The 22,439-nt window shown below is 46.5% G+C and overlaps 1 protein-coding gene across 1 annotated transcript in view; it reads right to left on the bottom strand.

Annotated features, from left to right (window-relative positions):
- SDK1 (sidekick cell adhesion molecule 1) overlaps window positions 1–22,439 on the bottom strand; it is a 936,924-nt gene that overhangs the window by 348,574 nt on the left and 565,911 nt on the right. The window contains exons 10-13 of the mRNA XM_060260466.1: window positions 14,797–14,880; window positions 5,925–6,119; window positions 1,917–2,033; window positions 1,615–1,782 (exon numbers count right to left, since the gene is read on the bottom strand). Coding sequence (XP_060116449.1) covers window positions 1,615–1,782; window positions 1,917–2,033; window positions 5,925–6,119; window positions 14,797–14,880 — 564 coding nt within the window. The remainder of the gene's footprint in view (window positions 1–1,614; window positions 1,783–1,916; window positions 2,034–5,924; window positions 6,120–14,796; window positions 14,881–22,439) is intronic.

Genomic DNA, 22,439 nt, shown 5'->3' on the forward strand with positions numbered 1-22,439 from the left:
GCTAAAGCACAAGCACTGGATACCATTAAGTAACACGCCTGAGTTGTACTGCATGGGTCCTTCAGGTTATGGCAGGGTCATCTGGATTTCTGCATATCTGAAAAAGTGAGCAGCAACTCACAAATACCCTGCCACAAAAGTTGTTAGTCTTCAAGGTGCTACTGGACTTGTGCTTTTTTCATCTGGGTGTCTGTACACGCAGTGGGTGGTTAAACATGATGCCGTCAAAACTCAATGGCATTTTGTGCAGACAGAAAGGCTGGCCTTTTCAAAAAGGAGCTTTGAGTGGGAGATCGCCCAACCTTTCCCACACCTGCAATCTACTAATATAGCGACTGGCAAAGAAGTGGTCCATATCCTCCTCTGTGGACCAGCTGCTAGGAAGATGCTCTTGGAATATCCTGGCAGCAGCCAGGGTTTGCTGTTGCATGAATCTACTGAAAGAATCATAGATACAGCAACAACGAAAGGCTTCCCCTAAACCAAAGGATGTGCCTCACTCAAGTATTTCTGACTTAATTTTGTTGGCTCCCACACTCCCCCTCCAAAGGCTGCTCTGAACCTCAAAGCCACCTCTCATTGGTGGAAGTCTAGTGCGCAGGCAGGGACACCAGTGTGGTATAGTGGTTAAGTGTGTGGACTCTTATCTGGGAGAACCGGGTTCGATTCCCCCCTCCTCCACTTGCAGCTGCTGGAATGGCCTTGGGTTAGCCATAGCTCTCTTATCTGGGAGAACCGGGTTTGATTCCCCCCTCCTCCACTTGCAGCTGCTGGAATGGCCTTGGGTCAGCCGTAGCTCTGGCAGAGGTTGTCCTTGAAAGGGCAGCTGCTGTGAGAGCCCTCTCCCGCCCCACCCACCTCACAGGGTGTCTGTTGTGGAAGGAGAAGATACAGGAGATTGTAAGCCGCTCTGAGTCTCTGATTCAGAGAGAGGGGTGAGGTATAAATCTGCTGTCTTCTTCTTCTTCAGTATGTCCACCTCCAATGGACTTCCAAGTCACATGGCTTTGTTTTGATGTCACAAAGCTGCAGAAATCTTTCAGTCACCCTTGGAAATAATCAGCAAGCAGCTTTGGCAGCAAGCATTACAACGGTAGGTGCAACTTAACATACATGACAAAATGCACAGGTCGTAGGCATGTATCATATGCTGCGAGGAACATGGGTCCATTCACTGCAATTCAAGAGTAGGAACACACAGCAATTTGAAAGGGGAAAAAAAAAAACCCAGACTATTATCTTCAACAGGAGCACTCAATCCAGCTCCTTGCTTTAGCCCGATATTTAGCACTTTTCTTTTAAATCTGTCGGCTTGGATATCAGAAAAGTTCTGTTTCCACTGAACCTGAAGTCTGAAATTTAAGTTTTCAAAATTATCCCAATCAGCTCTGCCAAAACAACAGGGCCCTGTTTGGCTCTGTTTTGTTTTCAGTGGATCTGCTTAAATCAGCTCTAGAAAGCGCGCGTATTATGCCTATTAAATTATTCAGGGTTTTTTTTTTTTCTCCTCCTCTCCCATGAAATGGAAATTTTGTAATTGGTTTCCTGAGGGCACAATGAGAACTGATTAGGCCTTGGTTAATATTGGAGCGTAAAACAAACACGGGCCCTTACTCCACACGGTGAGAGCGGCAGAAGCGTTCAGGTCTCCTTCGGAGTTGACTGCGCAGCATGTGTAGTTACCAGCATCTTGCAGGAAGACGGGTGTTATCTGGAGCCCACCGGATTCGAGGAGAATGAACCGAGGGATCTGAACCGAGCCGCTGGCCAAAGTCTGGCTCCCTGAAACAGAGTGCGACAAAACAGCTTCAATTGTCCGACTGGCAGTGCGTGAAACACCTAATGCTTAGCTAATTCTCCCTGGTGGACAACAGTAATTAAGAGTGACTTCCCAACAGGAAGGTAAAAGTTTTTACCCCGTTTCCATGCAATAGCAGGCTTGGGGCCCCCTGAAACTTCGCATCTTAAAACTGCAGTCATCCCTTCTGTAACTGTTGTGTCCGCTGGCGGATGGATAAAAGTGGGCGCGATATCTGGAATAAAAAGGACAAAACGACAACGGTTGTTAAAATAAACAAAAATTCCGGATAATCTCCTGGAAAGATCTCTAAGCTCCCCGTAAAATTTTGTATCCATTTACAGAAGCTGCGATGGAGAAGGGCATAGCAATAACAACATGAAAACCTTTCAAAAGAGACAGTAACCTTTCATTGCCCATCTCCCAGGGATTCTCCCAAACTTGGATTATTGGCTAAATGGAGAAAGAAAGAAAGAAAGAAATTCTAGCGGCACTTATAACAAGTAGAGGCAAGAGGGCTTTTGTGGCGACACAAAAGGAGTTTACGATGAATGTTGCGAGGGAAGCAGATGAACTGAAACAAACAGAACAGAATTGTGGTCATCCAAACAAACAGAACAGAATTGCTTTCATGCACGTAACAGAGCCCTTTAAAGATGAAACGCAACCGGAGGCCAATATTTGTTGGCAAAGGGAAATGTCAGCCAAAAGAAGTTTCCATCTGAGCCTCAACCAGTGGATCCTCATCCAGTTTCACCTCCCCTCCCCTCCCCTTCCCCAATTCCCCATCATTACATCTTCTCATGTGGCACCCTTTTAGGGGTCAATGCAAAGATCAAACCGGGCCAGCTCTGTTAGCGTTAGCCCAAGGAAGGATTGCAAGCTTTATAAACGGGCCATCTGCATTCAGAGGTAAACCTGGACAAGTCTACCGCCACCACTCGATGGAAATCAAAGGAGGTTGAGCTGTCCGACAACAGGCACTCTCCAATTTTGCTCCAGCTGAGAAGAACCTGCTCCCCGATTAGGGGATGCTCTTGCTGAATTTGAGAGGGATGAGAAGGATATAACCCCCTTTTGTGTTGCTGCAAAAGCAATCTTGCTTACACTGCTAGGATTCCTCTTTTTAATTTCATCCACCCGGGAGAGGTGGGCAAGGGATAGTGAGGCATTCATCCAAGCCCTGTGGCTGCAAAATGCTTCCTAAGCAGAAAGGAACTATTATTCTACATCGAGATTCGAGACTCAACGAGATTTTCAGGGTATGAACTTTCGAAAGTCAAAGTTCCTTTTGAAGGGAGTTTTGATTTCTGAAAGCTCACACCTTGAAAATCTTGTTGGGTCCATAAGGTGCCCCTGAACTCGGAATCTAGCAGTTTGACTGCAGACCAAGCCTCTGAAACAATTATTCTAGATGCTTCTATGTCACAATTTGACTATACGCCTTACAGATTTCAGAGATGCTTCTCCTTCTTTTCTACTACAAAAGTGCTTCAATCAACACACCAAATCAATAAGAAGCATTAATCATCCCATGTGTTTTAAAAACCCAGATATATAAACATTTTAACCAGGCATAAGACCAGAGATTTCAGAAAGCAGCAGCCTGCAGGACAGACATTATCTTAGGTCTAAAAGAAAAGTATAGGGTGCTAGGGACAGTATAGGCAAGGAGGAGTTCCACAATTGGAACATTGTCATGAAGGAGACTGTGGTGGCTATGGGGTGAGTGGAGGAGGTTCTGAGGCAAGCTGCCTTCAAGATGGAGATCTCCTGTTATTATAATTGATCTCTGGATGACCACAATCTGTTGTTCTGGAGAAAATGCCTGCTTTGGAAGACGGACTCTATGGCATTGTACCATGCACACAGAAAGAGAGAGAGAGACAGATGGGGGGGGGAGGGACTGTCTCCCTCCATATGTCCCTGTGTGCCAACTACAGTCACCAGAAAGCCCTCAGTTGGCCAAGGCATCACTTAGGGTGGCCCATCTGGCATCGTGGCCCCGGCTCTGTGGAATGGGCTCCCTGAAGAGGTGAGGGGGGCCCCCTCTTTATACCTCTTCAGGAGGTGTCGCTAGCCCCCTTATGAGGGGATCTGAATGGCAGGTGTCTTTTAAGAGGCGGAGGAAGGAAAGACTTGGGACTTGTTAATTTTTTTTTAAATTCTGGCTTAACTGGAAGTGCTTTCAACTATTAGTATAAGCTACCTTGAACCATGATGAAAGGCCGGATATAAATGTTTTAATAAATAATCAACAGAGATCTGACCAGACCTTCCTCGTTGCTGGTCCTTAGTTTCTCATCTTGCTTAAGTGTGCTTTTCACCAGAGGCGACAGGGAGCCTTTGCCCCCGTTCTTCCTATTTTGCTCTGCTTGCCTGCCTTCCAGAGGGAGCAAGCAACGACCATCCCCCAGGGCTTTCCTGTGCTTTCCCCACCTGAATTTGCACTAGCTTTCCTTCCAGTGGTTATAAGCCTCTGCTTCTCTCTCTGGTGGGTATCCCAGCCTGCTCCCACAGTGCCTGTCTTCAGAGAGGTGAAACAGAGACCGATTCCCTACTAGCCTTACCCCGCTCTCACTCTCCTCTTCTCCGCGGGGCTTCTGTTGGATTTTGCACAAGCCGCCTTGGCGCTGCAAGTCGCTTTGCCTTCCTTGTGGCAAACGGAAACTGGTTTTTAGAGGACCTTGCTTGCTGCACAAAAGAGGCAGAGCGAGCTGCAGCCCCGGGGCAGATAGTGTGAAATTTGACGGAAGCCCTGCAGAGAAGAGGAGAGTGAAAGCAGGGTAAGGCTAGTAAGGAATCGGTCAACATTAAATCACGTTGCCTTTCACGGGGAAATACTCGAGTCTGGAACCACTGCCTTTAAATAGTACAGGAGACATATCATTTACTCACACGGAGGAAGGGCACAGCAGCACACCAGTGAATGGAACAGCACCCAACATGGACCCACGCTTTTTTTTTTTTTTGTAAATGTAAACAATGCCTTCACCAATTCAGTGGCGACAGTGCAATGACTGATAGCAAATTAAACTGAAACACTGTGCATGGAAACGTGTACGGAGACATTCCTCTTCAGTAGCGACGTCAGCTAATCTTTGTGACTGGAGAACGTTGCCACCAGTTCAATAATCCACTGAAGCATTCTCTTCCTCCTCACTGCCCATTCCACTTCCCGTCCACTGCCTCCCTCGTGCAATTGCAAGGATCAGGCAGCAGGGCACCGGAATGAAGGCGATTTCTCAAATATTCCTGTAGATGACGAAATGCCCTCTTTTTTTGTTTAGTAATCAGATCGGTCACAACAACAAACATCACTAAAGAACATAGGGGATTTGGTTTAGGTTTGAATTTTAGTGCACATGCCTATTAAATGAGACTAGGCCTGCGATTAAAATGATACAAAATTGTTCATCTTTTTTTTTTAAAAAAGGTAACACAACCTTTTTGGAAGTCTCCAGATCTGTGTTACAGTATCTTTTGGCATTAGTGTAACGGTAAGTGGTATGGTAATACAACGGTAGTACGGATTAGGGTTGCCATTCCCCAGGCTAGGGAAGGGGATCCTCAGGCCAGTTTGGAGGCCCAACCCCTGCTTCAGGGTCATCAGAAAGCTGGGGGGGGGGGGCGGAATGTCTGCTGGGCACCCCATTATTCCCTATGGAGACCGATTCCCATAGGGTATAATGGAGAATTGATCTGTGGTTTCTGGGGCTTTAGGGGGGCTATTTTTTGAGGATAGTATCTTCTTTTTCAGCATAGTATCTGACTCCCCTCCTCAAAACACCCCCAAGTTTCAAAAGGATTGGACCAAGGGGTCCAATTCCATGAGCCCCAAAAGAAGGTGCCCCTATCCTTCATTATTTCCAAATGGAGGGAAGGCATTTAAAGGGCATGCGGTCCCTTTAAATGGGATGGCCAGAACTCCGTTCAGAGTTCAATTGTGCTTGTTATACCCTTGCTCCTGGCTCCACCCACAAAGTCTCCTGGCTCCACCACCAATGACCCCAGATATTTCTTGAGTCGGATCTGGCAACCCTAGTATGGATGGATGATAGCGGAATGCTGGACAGTGCCTCCCTCCCATCTCCCCCTTCCCTCTAATGTCGGGGTCTGGACTTACTGGTAGCATCAAGGAAGGTAGAACTCAGAATCTCCCCAGCTTCATTCTTCGCAACACACTGAAAGATTCCAGAGTCATCGGGCTGCAGCTGCTGGATCTGAAGACTTCCGTTGAGGAGGGCTTTGTAGCGAGGGTTCGACAGCTTGTGAACAGGGACAGCATCCTTGTACCACACCAGAGCAGGAAGTGGGACTCCTGCACGTGGAAGACAGACAGAATGCTCGTAGGTTGCGATGCACTGCTGTTTGCTCATCTCCCATCTTTTCTTTAAATACATTCTTCCTTACATGATCACTATATATTATATTGCCAGGTGGAGTTGGGGGCAAATGAGTTTCAGAATGCACAATGACAAACTCATTCCACATGCAACCCCCCCGTCCCATAGTCATCTCGCAGAAAGAGTTAAGGAAATGGATGCTGTCAAAGCACTTCTCCCCCTCTCACCAGATCACCCTGTCATTGCCTGAGAAGGTTCAGAAGGCAATTTTCAAACCACCATTAGAGAATCAGGTGAACTTGAACATACCAAGTCTTGAAAAGGACGGTGAGGCTTTTACTACAACCTGGTGAGTCAGCTCTGGGAACTGACACACACACTAGGGAGCCAATTTGATAAGTGTGCGGACTCTTATCTGGGAGAACCAGGTTTAATTCCCCACTCCTCCACATGCAACTGCTGGAGTGACCTTGCGTCAGTCATAACTCTCTCAGAGCTGTTCTGGAGAGCTCTCTCAGTCCCACCACACATGGTGTCTGTTATGGGGAGGGGAATGGAAAGGAGATTGTAAACTGCTCTGAGACTTTGGAGTGAAGGGCAGGGTATAAATCCAATCTCCTCTCCTCCTCCTCCATTCAGCATCATCGAGGACACCAATTCATATGCACATTCCTAAGCATATGCATAGCACAGCAGTACCCAATCTTTCTGAGCCTTTGGGCATCTTTAGAATTCTGACACAGTGTGGTAGATGCAGCCATCAAATGCTTCGCCACACGGTGAAGAGCCTTGCGCTGGGGTGGCAGCAGCTGCAAAACCAATGTCTTCCAAAATCTGCACAAGCCAATCAGAAGCCTTGCTGGGCAAAAGCTCCACCTGGCCTCAGCCACTTTTTTAAAGCTTTTGACAGGCATGAGGAAAGGTTTTCAGCACCATGTTGAAGAGGCCTGGCGTAGCGGCTCCCTCCATGGCAACGAACTGCAATCACTGCTTGCCCCGTCTGAACCAATGCAAACCTCTGGATTAAAGCAATTATCTGCCACTGGATTTGACTAGTTTTCAAAATACTTCTCGGAACAAGCCTTTCTTTTAGAACATTGTAAGTACAGGCCTGCCACTCTTATTGTGAGCTTAGCAAGTCAATTTAGCCTGTCCTGGTAGATCAAATTTAAAAAGTTAAGCTACAATAGGCAACTCCAAAAATGTAAGCTTTAACAGCTGTAATAACCTGTTACTTTCCCCCACCCTCCCGGTACAGAATGAAAGCAATGTTATTTCCCCGAAGAATATACGGACAAATGCGAAAAATGGTTTTTAAACAGACAAAGGAGAATGTTTGGCCATCAAATTGTATTTCTGTACAAGGATGCAATCGGTTTGTGAAATCGCATTCGAAGCTGGCTTCCATTTTGCATGAATAATAAAGCTATTTATAGCCTAAGACAATCATCTTTTTTTTTTTTTGTATGCAACGTGTGCTTGTTTGACACAGGATAGATACAATGCACCACTGTGAAATGCACACAATTCCCATTCCGTACCAGCAGCCCCATCTAGAAAATCTGCGTATGTGCCTCATTGTCAAAAATTCTCAGTGCAAATGTGATGCATCTCTCGAAATCCCCCCGGGGGCAAACACAAATTACCACCGAGTAATGAGGAAACAGATGATGCAAAAATGGAATCGTCCTCCAGACAGGGGATTCTGGAAACGGTTTGAAGCTTAAATAACAATGCTCCCCATTCTACTCGAGAAGAAAAACAACACAGCTACAGAACAAAACAAACCATTAAAAAAAAGGCCCCAGCATTCCGTGTTGTTTTCCAAATCCCCCCTGACTGTTTAAAGATGTTAGCAAATATTTTAATCATATCATCACTGGGAGAGCTATCTTCACAACTCTAACGAGCCTGCAAAATGGATCGTTTTATTTGCATTGATCCGCATGTCGGGAGCATTTGAAGAGAGGCGCCATGTTCTTACCACTGTGAACTATGACTGGAGGCAGAAGCCCTCCATGTGACGCTGTGGGACTCAACAGTGTGTTTCCTGATGCCCAGGGGTCATTTTGTAGAAAAATAGGTGGTGGAGCTCATTAGCATAACCTCTTAGCATATGTTGCCCTCCCCAGTCAAAAGCAACCTGATGCAAGGAAGGAGAGACCTGGGCGAGCGAGGCCTCCTTGGGCTGGCGAAAGATCCAGCCAGTCCAAGCAGGCTTTGCTCGCCAGGGGCTCTCCTGCCCCCCCCCAGTCAAAAGGCCAGCAAGTCAAAAATCACATAAGAAGTGGAGAAAGGGTGGCGCAGGCTTCTCCAGGGGTTAATGAGGGCTGCTGGGGGTGTGGCAAAGCCCCTGGTGGCTGGCTGGCTGCCCACTCTCCTAATCCAGGGATTGTTATGCAGCTGCACCTACTACTCAATGGGCAAGGTAAGTGAGGAGGAGGGGGGGAACCCTCTGAAAGGTTCAGGAGCTGTGCTCCTGTGAGCTCCTGCTGAATCTGAGGCCTGCTGATACCCATATTCTTCTTGAGTCTTGGCAATAAATCCTAAAGCGGGGGTCTGCAATGGTGCAGTGTCTGTGGATGACAAAGTGCCTGCCAACACCTTTTGCTGGCACCCACCAAGTGTTTTTAGAAAGTGAGTGCGGCCAGGTGGGGCGCTGGGCTAGAAGGGCCCCTGGGTGGTCACTGGAGAACTGATTGGCTGTGCAGTTCAAATGCCTTTGTTTGAGGCTTTCATAGAAAAAGCCCATCAGGAACTCATTTCCACGACATCAAGCCAGCCGGAACTATGTTTCTGTTAAAAAAAACAACCTGCCATTGTTCCAGTTGGAGATGCCACCGCAGTGTTGGTTTTATTCCCTCGCTATTCTTTCCTAGTGTCTTTTTATTTAATCTATTACCCCCGTTCTCCCCTGCACTTAGGCTTCCTATATGGGTGTGGCTCCGCTTCCTGTGGCCGCTATTTTGCAGCTGCGCCCATCACCCGGTGTCAGAATTCCAAAGGCGCCCACAGGTTCAAAAAGGTTGGGGAACCCCAGTCTAAGGGGTCTGGAATGGAACAAGAAAGAAAGAATGAAACAAGAAACTTGGATTGCTCCGTAGCTTCTTTCAGACTCGTGAAACTGTTCTTATTCTTGGGGTCCAGGGCGAGTTCGGTGTACTCTGTTGCCCCAAGTGCGTTGCACCCCCCATCTCGTCTCCTGAGCCTGCACCCCGGCTGGCCAATCAGTGATGTCACAGACCCAGGAGAGGACGCGAATCATGTGCTAATGGCTGGGAGCAGGCCAACGGCTGCAGGGCATTGGTCCTCTCTGTATTGTCACTGCCCTGTTCAGGCTGTTGCTACTTTTTGTCAAACACGTACACCCCTTTTTGGTTGAGGTAGTTCGCTGTGCTGTCCTTAAGCTATTTGTCCAGACAAGGATGTCAGTCAAATTAACAACAAGCCACCCAAAGCATCACTGGCATTATGCGATCTGGATAATAATTAGTAGGGATGGGCACAGACTGGGAAAGCCCGCTTCAGGGCTTGTGAACTGTGTGACCCTGAACCGAACCCCTGCCCGAACCGAACTGAAAATTCAGGTCTCCTGACGACATGCATGGGTGTGCCGGGGAGGTGCCTGATGTCGCTCAGAAGTAGCATGGGTATGTTGAGGTTTGTACACCTGAACCGAACCAAGCGGAAGCTTGGTGAATGTTTGGGGGAAGGTGATTTTTGAACCACAAATTCCAAAATCCCAAACTAGAATGATGTTTACACATGTTAAATAGTAAATCAGGTGGACAAGAACATCACGATCCAATGCATTTCTCTTTTAGCTGTATTGACATACTCAAATAGGGATATTGGCTGCTTATCTCATTACGTATACTGAACCCATCTTCCTCTGTATTTTAATGTATTTTTCTTCTAATGGCAAACTATATGTATGTTACATGTTAAAAGGTAAATTAGTTGGATGGGGGAAATGTCTGAGAAAGAAATGCCCTCTCTTTGGCCCAGGCTTATACAATAGAGTGATTAACAGACATGCTCACATTTTGACATCTTACTGTTTTATTGCTTTCTCATACTCATGCTATCCAAGAAGAAGAAGAAGACTGCAGATTTATACCCTGCCCTTCTCTCTGAATCAGAGACTCAGAGCAGCTTACAATCTCCTATATCTTACTTCCCCACAACAGACACCCTGTGAGGTGGATGGGGCTGAGAGGGCTCTCACAGAAGCTGCCCTTTCAAGGACAACTTCTACGAGAGCTCTGGCTGACCCAAGGCCATTCCAGCAGCTGCAAGTGGAGGAGTGGGGAATCAAACCCGGTTCTCCCAGATAAGAGTCCTCACACTTATCCACTACACCAAGCTGGCTCCAGATCAAAAGGTCTGTTAACTTTACTATTCTGTCATTGGATCTTAAATTTGCTCCATTTTGCATTCTAAATCAATGCCTACCAGCTATATGTAGCTCTGCCCACTGTACCTGATTCTTCGTCTGATGAAGTATGCTTGGAGCACACGAAAGCTTACGTTCTGAATAAAACTTTTGCTGGTCTTAAAGGTGCTCTTGACTCCTACTAGGTTCAAGGTTTGTGAACCAGGCGAAATCCAGTCCAGACTTTGGCTCGGGTTCAGGTTTGTGCCCATCCCTAACAATTAGGGCATGCGTGTGGATGATACCAAAGGAAAAACACATTGTATTATAAGTACATGAAACCTCAATTGCTGCTGAGAAGCGAGAAATGGCCACCAAGGAGCTGAAGATCCATTTATAGCGAAGTGAAAAAGCTGGCCCTTACAAGTTGTAATTTTATTTATAGTTAATCGTGTTCTGCTGAGTAAATTTAATTTTCATTTCTCGTGCTCACAGAACACGCAGATTGTGCCAGTGGGTTTTCTGTCAAAGAAACCCGCAGGAAAGGTGAAAACATGGAAGCCACCCGCTGTTTGTGGTCCAGTCAGAAAGCAGCTCTGTCGGGTTCTTGAAGCTATTTGTTAACCCTGGGCAGGCACCCCATTGTGGAATGAACCCTTCAAGGGTGGTGGTCTGGGGTTGCCAACTTCAAGGTGGTAGATTGAAAAGTGAGAAACACGGAAAGTAGGAAACCAAACTGGCCTCCGGGTAAACGAGGTCTCAACAACAATAAAGAATTTTAATCAAAAAGTTGTATTCAGGTCTCATAATCATTATGCAATGAATCAAAATCAATCGTCTTTCTACAATGCACGGGACAAATCTAGTTTGGAGCGGGTAATCCAAACGTGCAAATCCAACAGGTAACTTTCAAAATGTGAACCAAGCAATTTTACATTTATGTGCAGAGGATTCCTTCAGTTCTAATGCTGGAATTATTCCAAATTTTACAAATTCATCTTGGTTCCAGATAGCAGCAAAAAGCATTCCTGGAATACTGTGGTCTTATTTTGCTGTGTGCTTTACCTAAGCTTTACTCTACAAATGGAAAAATCTCACCACACTTAGCTCTTTTCTCTTCCCAATGGTTACAACTGATATCCAGGAGACAGTTCCCCTGCAGCAAATGGCTGATTTAGAAGGTGAACTTTATGGCATTCAACCCCACTGAAGTCCCTCCCCTCCCCAAACCCACCCTTCTCGGGCTGCACTCCCAAAATTTCCAGTTATTTCCCACTCCAGACCTGGAAACCTGCTTAACTATAGCTCACTCCAGATAACTGCAGATGTAGAAGAAGACATTGGATTTATATTCCGCCCTCCACTCAAGAGTCTCAGAGAGACTCACAATCTCCTTTATCTTTCTCCCCCACAACAAACCCCCTGTGAGGTGGGTGGGGCTGAGAGTGCTTTCACAGAAGCTGCCCTTTCAAGGACAACTCCTACATGAACTATGGCTGCCCAAGGCCATTCCAGCAGGTGCAAGTGGAGGAGTGGGGAATCAAACCCGGTTCTCCCAGACAAGAGTCTTCACACTTAACCACTACACCAAACTGGCTCTGTAGTTTTTTCTGTAGAATCTTCTGTTTTACTGAAGATACTTTAGAGAATCCAACTGCACAAATGTGTCCCTGTAAGAACAACGTCTGTCCCGCAATCTTGAAACAATTATTCTTAGAGGGAATCCACTCGTTATTAGATCTTCTCATGCACCATGCCACGGCTATGCCACCAATTTGGATTCATTGTCGCCAGTTCACTTTCTCTTAGTCCCACTGATCGGGAGACAAGTAGGAAACAAATCTCTTATTAAAAAATAACTCAAATAAATGGATCTATGCTAATTGGTTTTTAAAAAAATCTTTTATAAATAAATGTGCACCATTATGCCAAAAATTCATGGAAGATTTTTTTTTTAAAAAAAAAGCTTTACTTACAGTTGTGTGAACTAGCCCTCAAACTGCAGACGTCAACATACCTTTTTTCAAGGAGTGCCCATCAACCCGGTGAATTTACTCTATAATCAATGGCAATATTCAAAGCCCATGGGTCATTGTATACATTACATAGTGCAAAACTGGGCTTTGCCACTGGGCTGTCCTCTAGGAAGTTGCCACAAATTCTGACTCCCCAAAGAGTATAGGATACCCACGTTTGTATTACTGATTTTGCACCAGGGCTTGTTCCAGGTGGAGAGCGCTCTTGCCCCTGGTGCTTCCCTGGCACTCAAATGCGTTCCGCTGCTTTTGTGTAACAGCGATTTATTGCTTTTTGTTCATAAATCTGCCGCTTCTAAAATTTCGGAGTTGTGCTGTGTCGCTGTCAAGTCGGCAGATTCAATAACGAGTCGTTGTTGATAAAAAGAAACTACTTTATTGATACTGATACTTGAGGTTTTACCAGCTTTGAAAAGACTAAAGAATAACCTGTAAATGCATGGCATATAAGGGACACTTCAAAGGGATTCCTAAGGGGGGAGGATTATGCAGGGAACATTCACACATTGATGTTACCACTACGTTCTCAGGCTCGCGTGGCCTTGATCGTTGTAGGCTCCTGACTCCCTTCCGAGAGCCAGGCCTGAGAAGGCACAGATAAGACTTCCACAGCTTTCCATTTTATAGCAAGGCTATTTACTACAGGAAGGGAGGGGTAGGGAAGATACAAGCTAGCAGCATTTGAATATACTTTGGTTCTACCCAGAATGCTCTTTGCCTGAGCCAGAGTTACAGACAGACTTGACAGTCGCCTCAGCGGAATTCGCTATATATCGATCTTGAAGGAAAAGACCACTCTTGGAATTCCTGCTCCCGGCTTTTCAGGAAAGTTTTCCCCAGACATTCACTTTATTGATGTATTTTGCACGTGAAAGATAAGACTGTGTCTCGGGGAATGTGCCTGGTGTGACTTTGTACACTGTATTTATCATATATGTTTTTGTATCGAATATATTATTGCACAAGTTTTCCAGAGTTATTGGTTGCTTTTGTGCTTTTCCCCTGCTTTACTTTTCCATGTCGCTCTTTTGGTTGCTCTATACTCTCCTGCGGCAAGCAGAGATCACTTGTAAGAGGATCTTGCCTGCTGTGGGAAAGTGGCGTGCCAACTCACTGCTCTGTGGCAGCTTGTGCAAAAATGGAGAGAAACACTGGGAGCAAAACAGTTCCCCACCCAGAACAAGCCTAGTGTGAAATCGGTTCACATTTTGGGGTAGCTTAATGTATGAAAAGGCAACCCCGTGGCACAGAGTGGAAAAGCTGCAGTACTGCAGTCAGAGCCCTCTGCTCATGACCTGAGTTTGATCCCAGCAGAAGCTGGTTCAGGTAGCCGGCTCCATCAGGTGACTCAGCCTTCCATCCTTCCGAGTCGGTAAAATAAGTACCCAGCTCGCTGGGGGGAAAGCATAGATGACTGGGGAAGGCAATGGCAAACCACCCCGTAAAAAGTCTGCCGTCAAAACGTCATGATGCGACGTCACCCCAGAGTCGGAAACAACCGGTGCTTGCACAAGGGACTACCTTTACCTTTTTAATGCATGAAAAGGCCCAACGATTTGCTAACATCATAGGCCCGAATAATGACAAGCTTAATTCCGTCTCAGTTTTACTCCCTACACAACTCATTGGATTATCCGCTGGAGTTTTTAATTAGCTGACAACTGGACGGGACCTACTCGCTTCCGTGGCATTAGGTCTGGAAAAGGCAATTCATTCTAAGTGGAATTATAAATATTTTGTTGGCTTCGGTGGTGTTCAAAAAGCCTTCCAATTAAGATCGGAACGACAGCGTCCGTCACATACGGCTCCATGGCGGTGGTGTTGCTACACTTGAAAAAGCCTCCGTAGCTGACATTTTCCCCTCTCGCTGTAAAAAGCTCCATAATTTTAAGAAACAAGAAGCTTTAACTGTTGCAATTATTGATTGTTTCTCTGCGTCCCAAGTTATGGGTCCCAGAGCCACCGTTTCATTCCCATTAACTCGCTCAGCTCTAGCTGCTAATCCTATTTGGCCAACCAAGTTTATCCAGCCTATCTCTCCCAGGCCAGGAGCGCGCATGAGAAAAAAGAGCCCTTTTGCCCAGTGGACGAGTGTTGGGCATGTTTTTCACGTTACACTCCATGCATGCAATGACTTGCCATTACACGAATTGGCATCTTTAAAATGAATATGAAATTGTATAAACAGGGCAGGGGGGGAACAAACAAAGAAACGTGATGGCTTGTTCACTTCAGACTTACCCATTGCCCGGCATAAGATATCCACTGTCTTCTCCACTTCGGCCACAATTCGGGTTTCTGGTTCAATGGTAAAATATGGCGGCTCTTAAGAAAAGACAGATAAGGAGGGTCACTAACAGAATATATGCAGATATTACAAAAAGCAGGCCTCTTTCTAGGGTTGCCAATCCCCAGGTGGGGGCAGGGGATCCCCCAGTTTGGAGGCCCTCCCCCCGCTTCAGGGTTGTCAGGAAGCGGAGGGGGGGAGGGAAATGTCTGCTGGGAACTCTGTTATTCCCTGTGGAGATTTATTCCCATAGAAAATAATGGAGAATTGATCCATGTATATCTGGGGCTCTGGGGGGGGGCTGTTTTTTTAAGGTAGAGGCACCAAATTTTCAGCACAGCATCTAGTGCCTCTCCCCAAAATACCCCCCAAGTTTCAAAACGATTGGACCAGGGGGTCCAATTCTATGAGCCCCAAAAGAAGGTGCCCCTATCCTTCATTATTTCCTATGGAAGGAAGGCATTGAAAAGGTGTGGGGTCCCTTTAAGTGTGATGGCCAGAACTCCCTTTGGAGTTCAATTATGCTTGTCACAGCCTTGATATTGGCCCCACCCCTAATGTCTCCTGGCTCCACCCCCAAAGTCCCCAGATATTTCTTAAATTGGACTTGGCAACCCTACCTCTTTCTGAGTTCCTGTTGGGCTGAAATGGACACAGGAGTCATTAAATTCAGCAGAGGCAGGGTTTTTTTTTGTAGCAGGAACTCCTTTGCATATTAGGCCACACCCTCCCTGATGTAGCCAATCTTCCTGGAGCTTACAATAGGCCCTGTACTAACAGCCCTGTAAGTTCTTGGAGGATTGGCTACGTCAGGGGTTTGTGGCCTAATATGCAAAGGAGCTCCTGCAACATAAAAAGCCCTGAGCAGAGGGACCCTCTTTGCATGTCCCATGATGACCTGTCACTGAGTTAAAATGGACAGGGCAGGGCAGGGGATTTTGTCTGTTTCCACCTGTAGACAAGGCAGAAGCGTATTTAATTCAGCCCGTCACAAATGGCCTACTTTGACTTCTTTTTTGAGTTTACAGCTTCTTTCCAGCCCCAGCCTCATAAAGCAACCTCAACAATTATATGTGATGATGAATATGAATTTCAAAGAGCGCTGAGCAACTGCCAATTTATATTTAGGGTTTTTTATGCAGCAAATTAACATCAGAGCAGAGGGCGCTTTTTCACTTCACAGGCGCGAATCTCAGAATATTTTTTAATTCTCAGCTTAGAAGGGCCATCCCGGGAGGTCCATAAAGGTTTTATTTACAACACTATGTTTCATATTTCTGTTATCTATACACCATCCCATGAAGCTCGGGGTTATAAAGCATCACAGAGTAAAAATAAATCTGCATCGAGGATATAAACCAACAGTTTTAATAAGGAACTTTAACGAGTTTACTTTTGAACTTCACTCTGTTTGTAGGCAGGAGTTTCCAAAGTCAGCTATGAAGCCTAGGTAACACTCTTTCGGGTAACACTTCTTACGGTCTGGGAGACCACCTTTTCGGAGGCCAGCTTGGCTCCAAGTGAAGTGACCAAGGAGAATGGCAGGGGACAATCTCCCAATCTCCAGCTGGCAGAGATCAGCTCCCTCAGGGGTTGTTTTGTGGAAAAATAGGCGGTGGAGCTCATCCAGGGATTGTTATGCAGCTGCTCTTACTATTCAGTGGACAAGGTAGGTAGATGGGGAGGAGGAACACTCATAAAGGTTCAGGAGCTGTGCTCCTGTGAGCTTCTTCTGAATTCAAGGCTTGGCTTTCCTGGAGAAAATGGATGTTTGGAAGGGTGGACTCTATGGCATCGTACCATGCTGAGGCCCATCCCCTCCCGAAACTCCACCCTCTCCCAGCTTCATCCCCAGAGCCTCCATGTAGTTTTTTCATCACAGGCCTGGCCACCCTATCTAGGAAGTTCATCACTGTCAGTCCTGGATAGTATTTGGCTGGGAGACCACCAAGGAGTTCCAGGGTAGCTATGTAGAAGAAGGGGGTGGCAAACCACCACTGTGAGTCTCTTCCCTGGAAACCCTATGGGGTCACTGTAAGTTTGCTGTGACTTGACGGCACACTCATCAAGGAAAAGTGGAGATTAGGGTTGCCAACTCTGGGTGTGGAAATACCTGGAGAGTTTGGGGCTTTGGGAAGGGCAGGACCTCAACAGGGTAGAATGTCATAGACTCCACCCTCCAAAGGAGCCATTTTCCCCAGGGGAACCAATCTTGGTCATCTGGGGATAAATTGTAACAGTGGGAGGACCTTTTGATCTCACGTTATGGCATGAGCTCTAGTCTGCTTGAAATGTTGTTGAGATTTGGTCCCACTTAGAAGCCAACATAGTTTGGATAAAGAAACATACAAAACATGACATTGTACCTGGAAATGCATCATCCTTTTGGAATTCTATTCATCATATGAGCATCGCTCCACTCCTAAAGGAACTATGGAATGTACTCTCAAATTGAAGAGGAAATAGTCTCAGGAGGAGTAAGACTAATATATATTGGGACTTATACTTTGGACAAACATAATTTCTAAATTCTTTGATTTTGCATTAGGCACATGTTTACACTGTGAAAGAAGATATTGGATTTATATCTGCCCTATACTCTGAATCTCAGAGTCGCAGAGCAGTCACAATCTCCTTTACCTCCCCTCCCGCCACAACAAACACCCTGTGAGGTGGGTGTGGCTGAGAGAGCTCTCTCAGAAGCTTCCCTTTCAAGGACAACTTCTGCAAGAGCTATAGCTGACCCAAGGCCATTCCAGCAGGTGCAAGTGGAGGAGTGGGAAATCAAACCCGGTTCTCCCACATAAGAGTCTGCGCACTTAACCACTACACCAAACTAGCTCTCTGTACACTGTATGTTGGTTCAAGACCATAAACCATATGATATGAACCTGTAGATGAGATAGACACAAATTGCTGTTTTTTATATACTTTATTTGCTTATGTGAAACTTTAAAGTGGTCTGAGCAGCAGTTGGTGCCCAGATGTTTACACTGTTCCCCACCATCACAATTTTTGTCTTTTTTGATCGCACCTGGAGGTCGACAACTCTAGTGGAGATATACATGGAGAGAGAGAGAGAGAAAAAAAATCCAGGAGGCCCTCCTGATCATTGTGTACTTTGCAAATATTAGAAAAACATTCTCAGTATTCATTTTTCTTCTCCACACAAGAAGCCGAATCCTCTAGAACATTAACCTGCAGAGTGAAACTAATCATCTCGGGTCTTTGCAGGATTTACCGCTTTTTAATAATATACATGTCCAGACATTATTGATCTTCAATGCTTAAGTAGATGATGGTTATTAAATACAAACAGTCTTATATATGTGCGCTCCGCATAAAGTGATGTATTTATTGGGGAGGAAAATCCCTGAAGGGCTGGGAAGTGATTGAAAAGCCACGTTGGACTCATCTTAATTGCTTCGCTCTAGCTTTTGATCGGGGGTGGGGGTGGGGGGTGGAAGCACTAAGGTTGTGTCATCCCTGCTCAAATGAAACAGCACAGAGGTGGTTTTAAGCTGTTTGGTTGGCTTGGTAATGCAAAGGCAGGGCACCCGCATGCATGAGAAGCCCGGAAGACACTGCTACTGGATTGGGCCTGTGGCTTCACGGGCAGAAGGTCCCTGGCATCTCGGGTTAAAAAGATCAGGAAGCAGGTGATGTGAAGAGACAAGAAGAAGAAGAGGAGGAGGAGGAGGAGAAGGAGAATGAAAGGGAGAAGGAGGAGGAGAAGAAGGAAAGAGAGAAGGAGGAGAGGAGAAGAAGGAAGAAAAAGAAGAGGAGATTAGATTTATATCCTGCCCTCCACTACCCAAAGGAGTAACAGAGCGGCCTACAATCTCCTTTCCCTTCCCCTCCCCACAACAGACACCCTGTGAGACAGGTGGGGCTGAGAGAGCTCTCCCAGAAGCTGCCCTTTCGAGGACAGAATCTCAGAGCAGCCTACAATCTCCTTTCCCTTCCCCTCCCCACAACAGACACCCTGTAAGGGAGGTGGAGCTGAAAGAGCTCTGACAGAAACTGTCCTCGAGAGGAACAGCTCTGTAAGAACTGGGACAGTGATGCTCTATACTATCTTGGTGCTTGGGTGGCAACAGTGGGAGGGCTTCTGGAGTTGTGATTCTTGGCCACTGTGTGGCACAGAGTGTTGGACTGGATGGGCCATTGGCTTGATCCAGCATGGCTTATCTGATGTTCTTATGTTTGGAGCAGTGATGCTCTGTATTCTTGGTGCTGGGGGGCAACATTGGAAGGGCTTCTGGAGTTGTGGCCTTGCTGGTGGACCTCCTGATGGCCCCTGGGTTTTGGCCTCTGTGTGACACAGTGTTGGACTGGATAGGACATTTGCCTGATCCAACATGGCTTCGCTTATGTTCTTATAATCCTGCTCCTTCACACTTCTTCCCTTTACAAAGCAAGGCCTCTCTACTAGTAGCAATCTACGTTTTTAAAAAAAAATCACAGGTCTACTGGGGCCACTGTGTCATTTTCCTTAACTAAGCAAAGAGCATCTGTTACCCAATGCTGATTGTCTGCTATTAAACATGGAGGCCTAAGTCCAAATGGGTGCCCTGAAATGCAATAAGAGGCTGCCAAATCCCATTACCTGCCCCGCGAGACACCTATTTTACACTGATGATGCCTTGAACTGGACCAAATGCTCCTCTGAAAGGCCATTATAATCCCCTCCAAATGGACCACATCATTCAAAAGGCGCGGAACGAGGGCAGTTTGCTATCACACAACGGGAGGATCTGAAATAACCCAGATCGGAGAGCACAAGGCGAACGTTTCAGCCATGTGGCCCCCCTCCAAAGCCCTTCAGACTTCTACGTGCCGACTGCAAAGCGACGCAGAAGCTATCGAGATGGCAGCGGCAGTTTTATGAGTCCAGGCCAAACGATTTAACATTTAATTAGCGCTATCGCTGAGGTTAAGAGCAGACAAGATTTATGAGGTTGAAATTAGCAAGGGCCAATAGGACCTGTTCATTCTTTGCTTTTTGGGCCTGGCAGCCCTGAATTAGAGTCTCAGATCAGTCCTAGGATTACACAGAGCACCATACAGATGCCATATTCTCAACATGGCTGTTGAACTGATCTAAGCTGGTGGTCTTCAAGCCATGGGGTCAAGACCCTTGGGTGGACTATGGAACCCCACTTGCTGACCCACAGACCCCTAGAGAGTTGTCATTTTCGGCTGCCTTTTCAAAGGACCTGCTGTTAGCGCCCATATAGAGTGAGTGAGGATGTGCACATAAAGAGCATGCCTTCCCTTGCATTTATGCACAGATCAGTAGCACTGTGGTGAGGCAAGGGTGGAACTAGTTCCTCCATAGGCCTGATCCTTCGCTTGATTCACCCTGTGTTATAACTTCTGCTGCTGGGCTTGTGTTTCTTGCCGCCAGTTTCCTTGGTCCTGGTCCTGACACAGAATAACTAACCCCCCTCACAAAAAGTTAAGAAGAGCCCTGCTGGATCAGACCAGTGGCCCATCTAGTCCAGCATCCTGTCTCACACAGTGGCCAACCAGTTCCTCTGGACAGCCGACAAGAGGGCACAGAGGCTGAGGCCTTCCCCTGAAAAAAACATCAGAAGAGCCCTGCTGGATCAGACCAGTGGTCCATCTAGTCCAGTATCCTGTCTCACAAAGTGGCCAACCAGTTTCTCTTGGATGGTCAACAACAGGGCACAGCGGTTTCCTCTGATGTTGCCGCAAGGCTCTGGGATTCAGAAGTTTAGTGCCTTCCCTCAGTGACCATGAATCTATCCAGTCCCCTTTTAAAGCTGTTTAGTCCTGTGGCCTCACTACATCCTCTTCCTGTCATGTGACTTTCTGTCACATGCTTGCCGCTCAGTGGATCCTTGCTCTGCAGGAGTCCTGGATCTGGAAAGTTTAAATACTACTGACCTAAGTTAAGGGCAGGGTTGCCAAGTCCCCTGTGGCTTCTGGCAGGGGACTGTTTTTGTGTGCACAAAGCATGCACGGCGCAATGACATCACTCGGAAGTGACATCATCAGACCGGTGACGTCGTGCGCTGGCTGCTCTAGGAGCATCCAGGAAAACTATATTGTTTCCCCAGACATTCTAGCAATTTGGGAGGGAAAACTCTATGGTACCATATAGTTTTCATATGGTCCCATAGAGTTTTCCTCCCAAATTGCTAGAGCATCTGGGAAAACCATAGAGTTTTCCCAGACGTTCCTAGAGCGGTTGGCACGTAATGTTGCTGGTGCGATGACATCACTTCCGAGTGACGTCATTGTGCCAGCGACGTCAAGGGAGGATCCTCCTGCCAGACCAATGTGGGCCTGCGGGCTGGGAACCTCCAGGGTGGGAGAACCCCCACCTGGCCCAGGAACTTGGCAGCCCTAGTTAAGGGTCCAAAGAAGTAATGCTGAAAGAAAACAAGAAAAGGTTATATGCCAATAAAGAGGTCTAACATTTGAGCTGAAACCAGCCTTTGAAATCCCTGGGGAGCCCGAAAACACAGAGACATTATGGCTCTGGATGTGTCAGGAAACAGGTTTGTGGATTCCAGGCCAAAATGCTCCTCCTGTTTTACTCAAAAGCACAGACGATAAGGCCAATAGCACAGAAGTTCATTTCTCTGACAAAGGGTGTGAGACTCGAGTTCTACAGAATATTTTGTCCACATTCAAAAATGGCCATTCTATATATAACTGTAGACCTTTTCCTAAATCCAAAGCTGCAGGCCTATGACCCTTATTGGTAAGTTACAGTTCATCTCAGCTTCCAGCAAAGGGCAGTCCTCTGTATTATCTTTATATATGAGTTCTCTCGCGTCTCCTTAATAGCGACGCTTTTTTAAAAAACGAGGTCCACGCTCATGCTGCTTGGATTTAACACGGCTTCTGCCCAAAGGGTGATCAAAGACACTGACCATATGACTCATTCCTGCATTTCCGCTTTATGACACCATAGGTTCCCAAGTGAAGGTCAAAGGGAAAAAATGATGTTCCCTGGACCAAGCTGTGTTTCGAGCCAGGATTATTTATTCAAATGCATTTCTTCATGGTTCAAGGCTGCCTCAACGTGCCTCCTGATGACCAGCGACCGATTTTGAATGAGTGGATTCCTTACTGTGAACTAGCCAACTGATTTTTTCCTTGCCCTCTTCCAGTTCAAGTTCAAACTGTGATTCAGGTAAGTGTATTCAAAGAGAAACCAATTTGAACGCACAGCATTTTCTCACTACATTGGGGAAGATTTTAAAGGTCAAGGGTGTCAAACATGCAGCCCAGGGGCCAAATCAGGCCCCTGGAGGGCTCCTATCACACCCCTAAGCAACTGGCTCTTATCTGCTTCCTTCTCCCTCTCTCTTGCTTCCTTCTGCATCTCAACTTGCTTTGCCAGATTTGCCCAATTGTACAGGAGCTACAGAGCAAAACCTCGATTTTCTCCACTGGCTGAGGCTCCTCCCCTTCCTGGTCCCCTGGGGAAGGAGGGAAAGAGCCAGGGCTTCCTTTGCCCAGTTCCCTGGATCCCGTGGGAGAAATACAAAGAAAGCACATGTAAGACCAACAAGTAGAAAAGATTTATTGAATGTGGCCATTGGCTGTGAGACTAAGA

The sequence above is a fragment of the Heteronotia binoei genome, chromosome 20 (genome assembly GCF_032191835.1).
Source record: "Heteronotia binoei isolate CCM8104 ecotype False Entrance Well chromosome 20, APGP_CSIRO_Hbin_v1, whole genome shotgun sequence".
Lineage (NCBI taxonomy): Eukaryota > Metazoa > Chordata > Lepidosauria > Squamata > Gekkonidae > Heteronotia > Heteronotia binoei.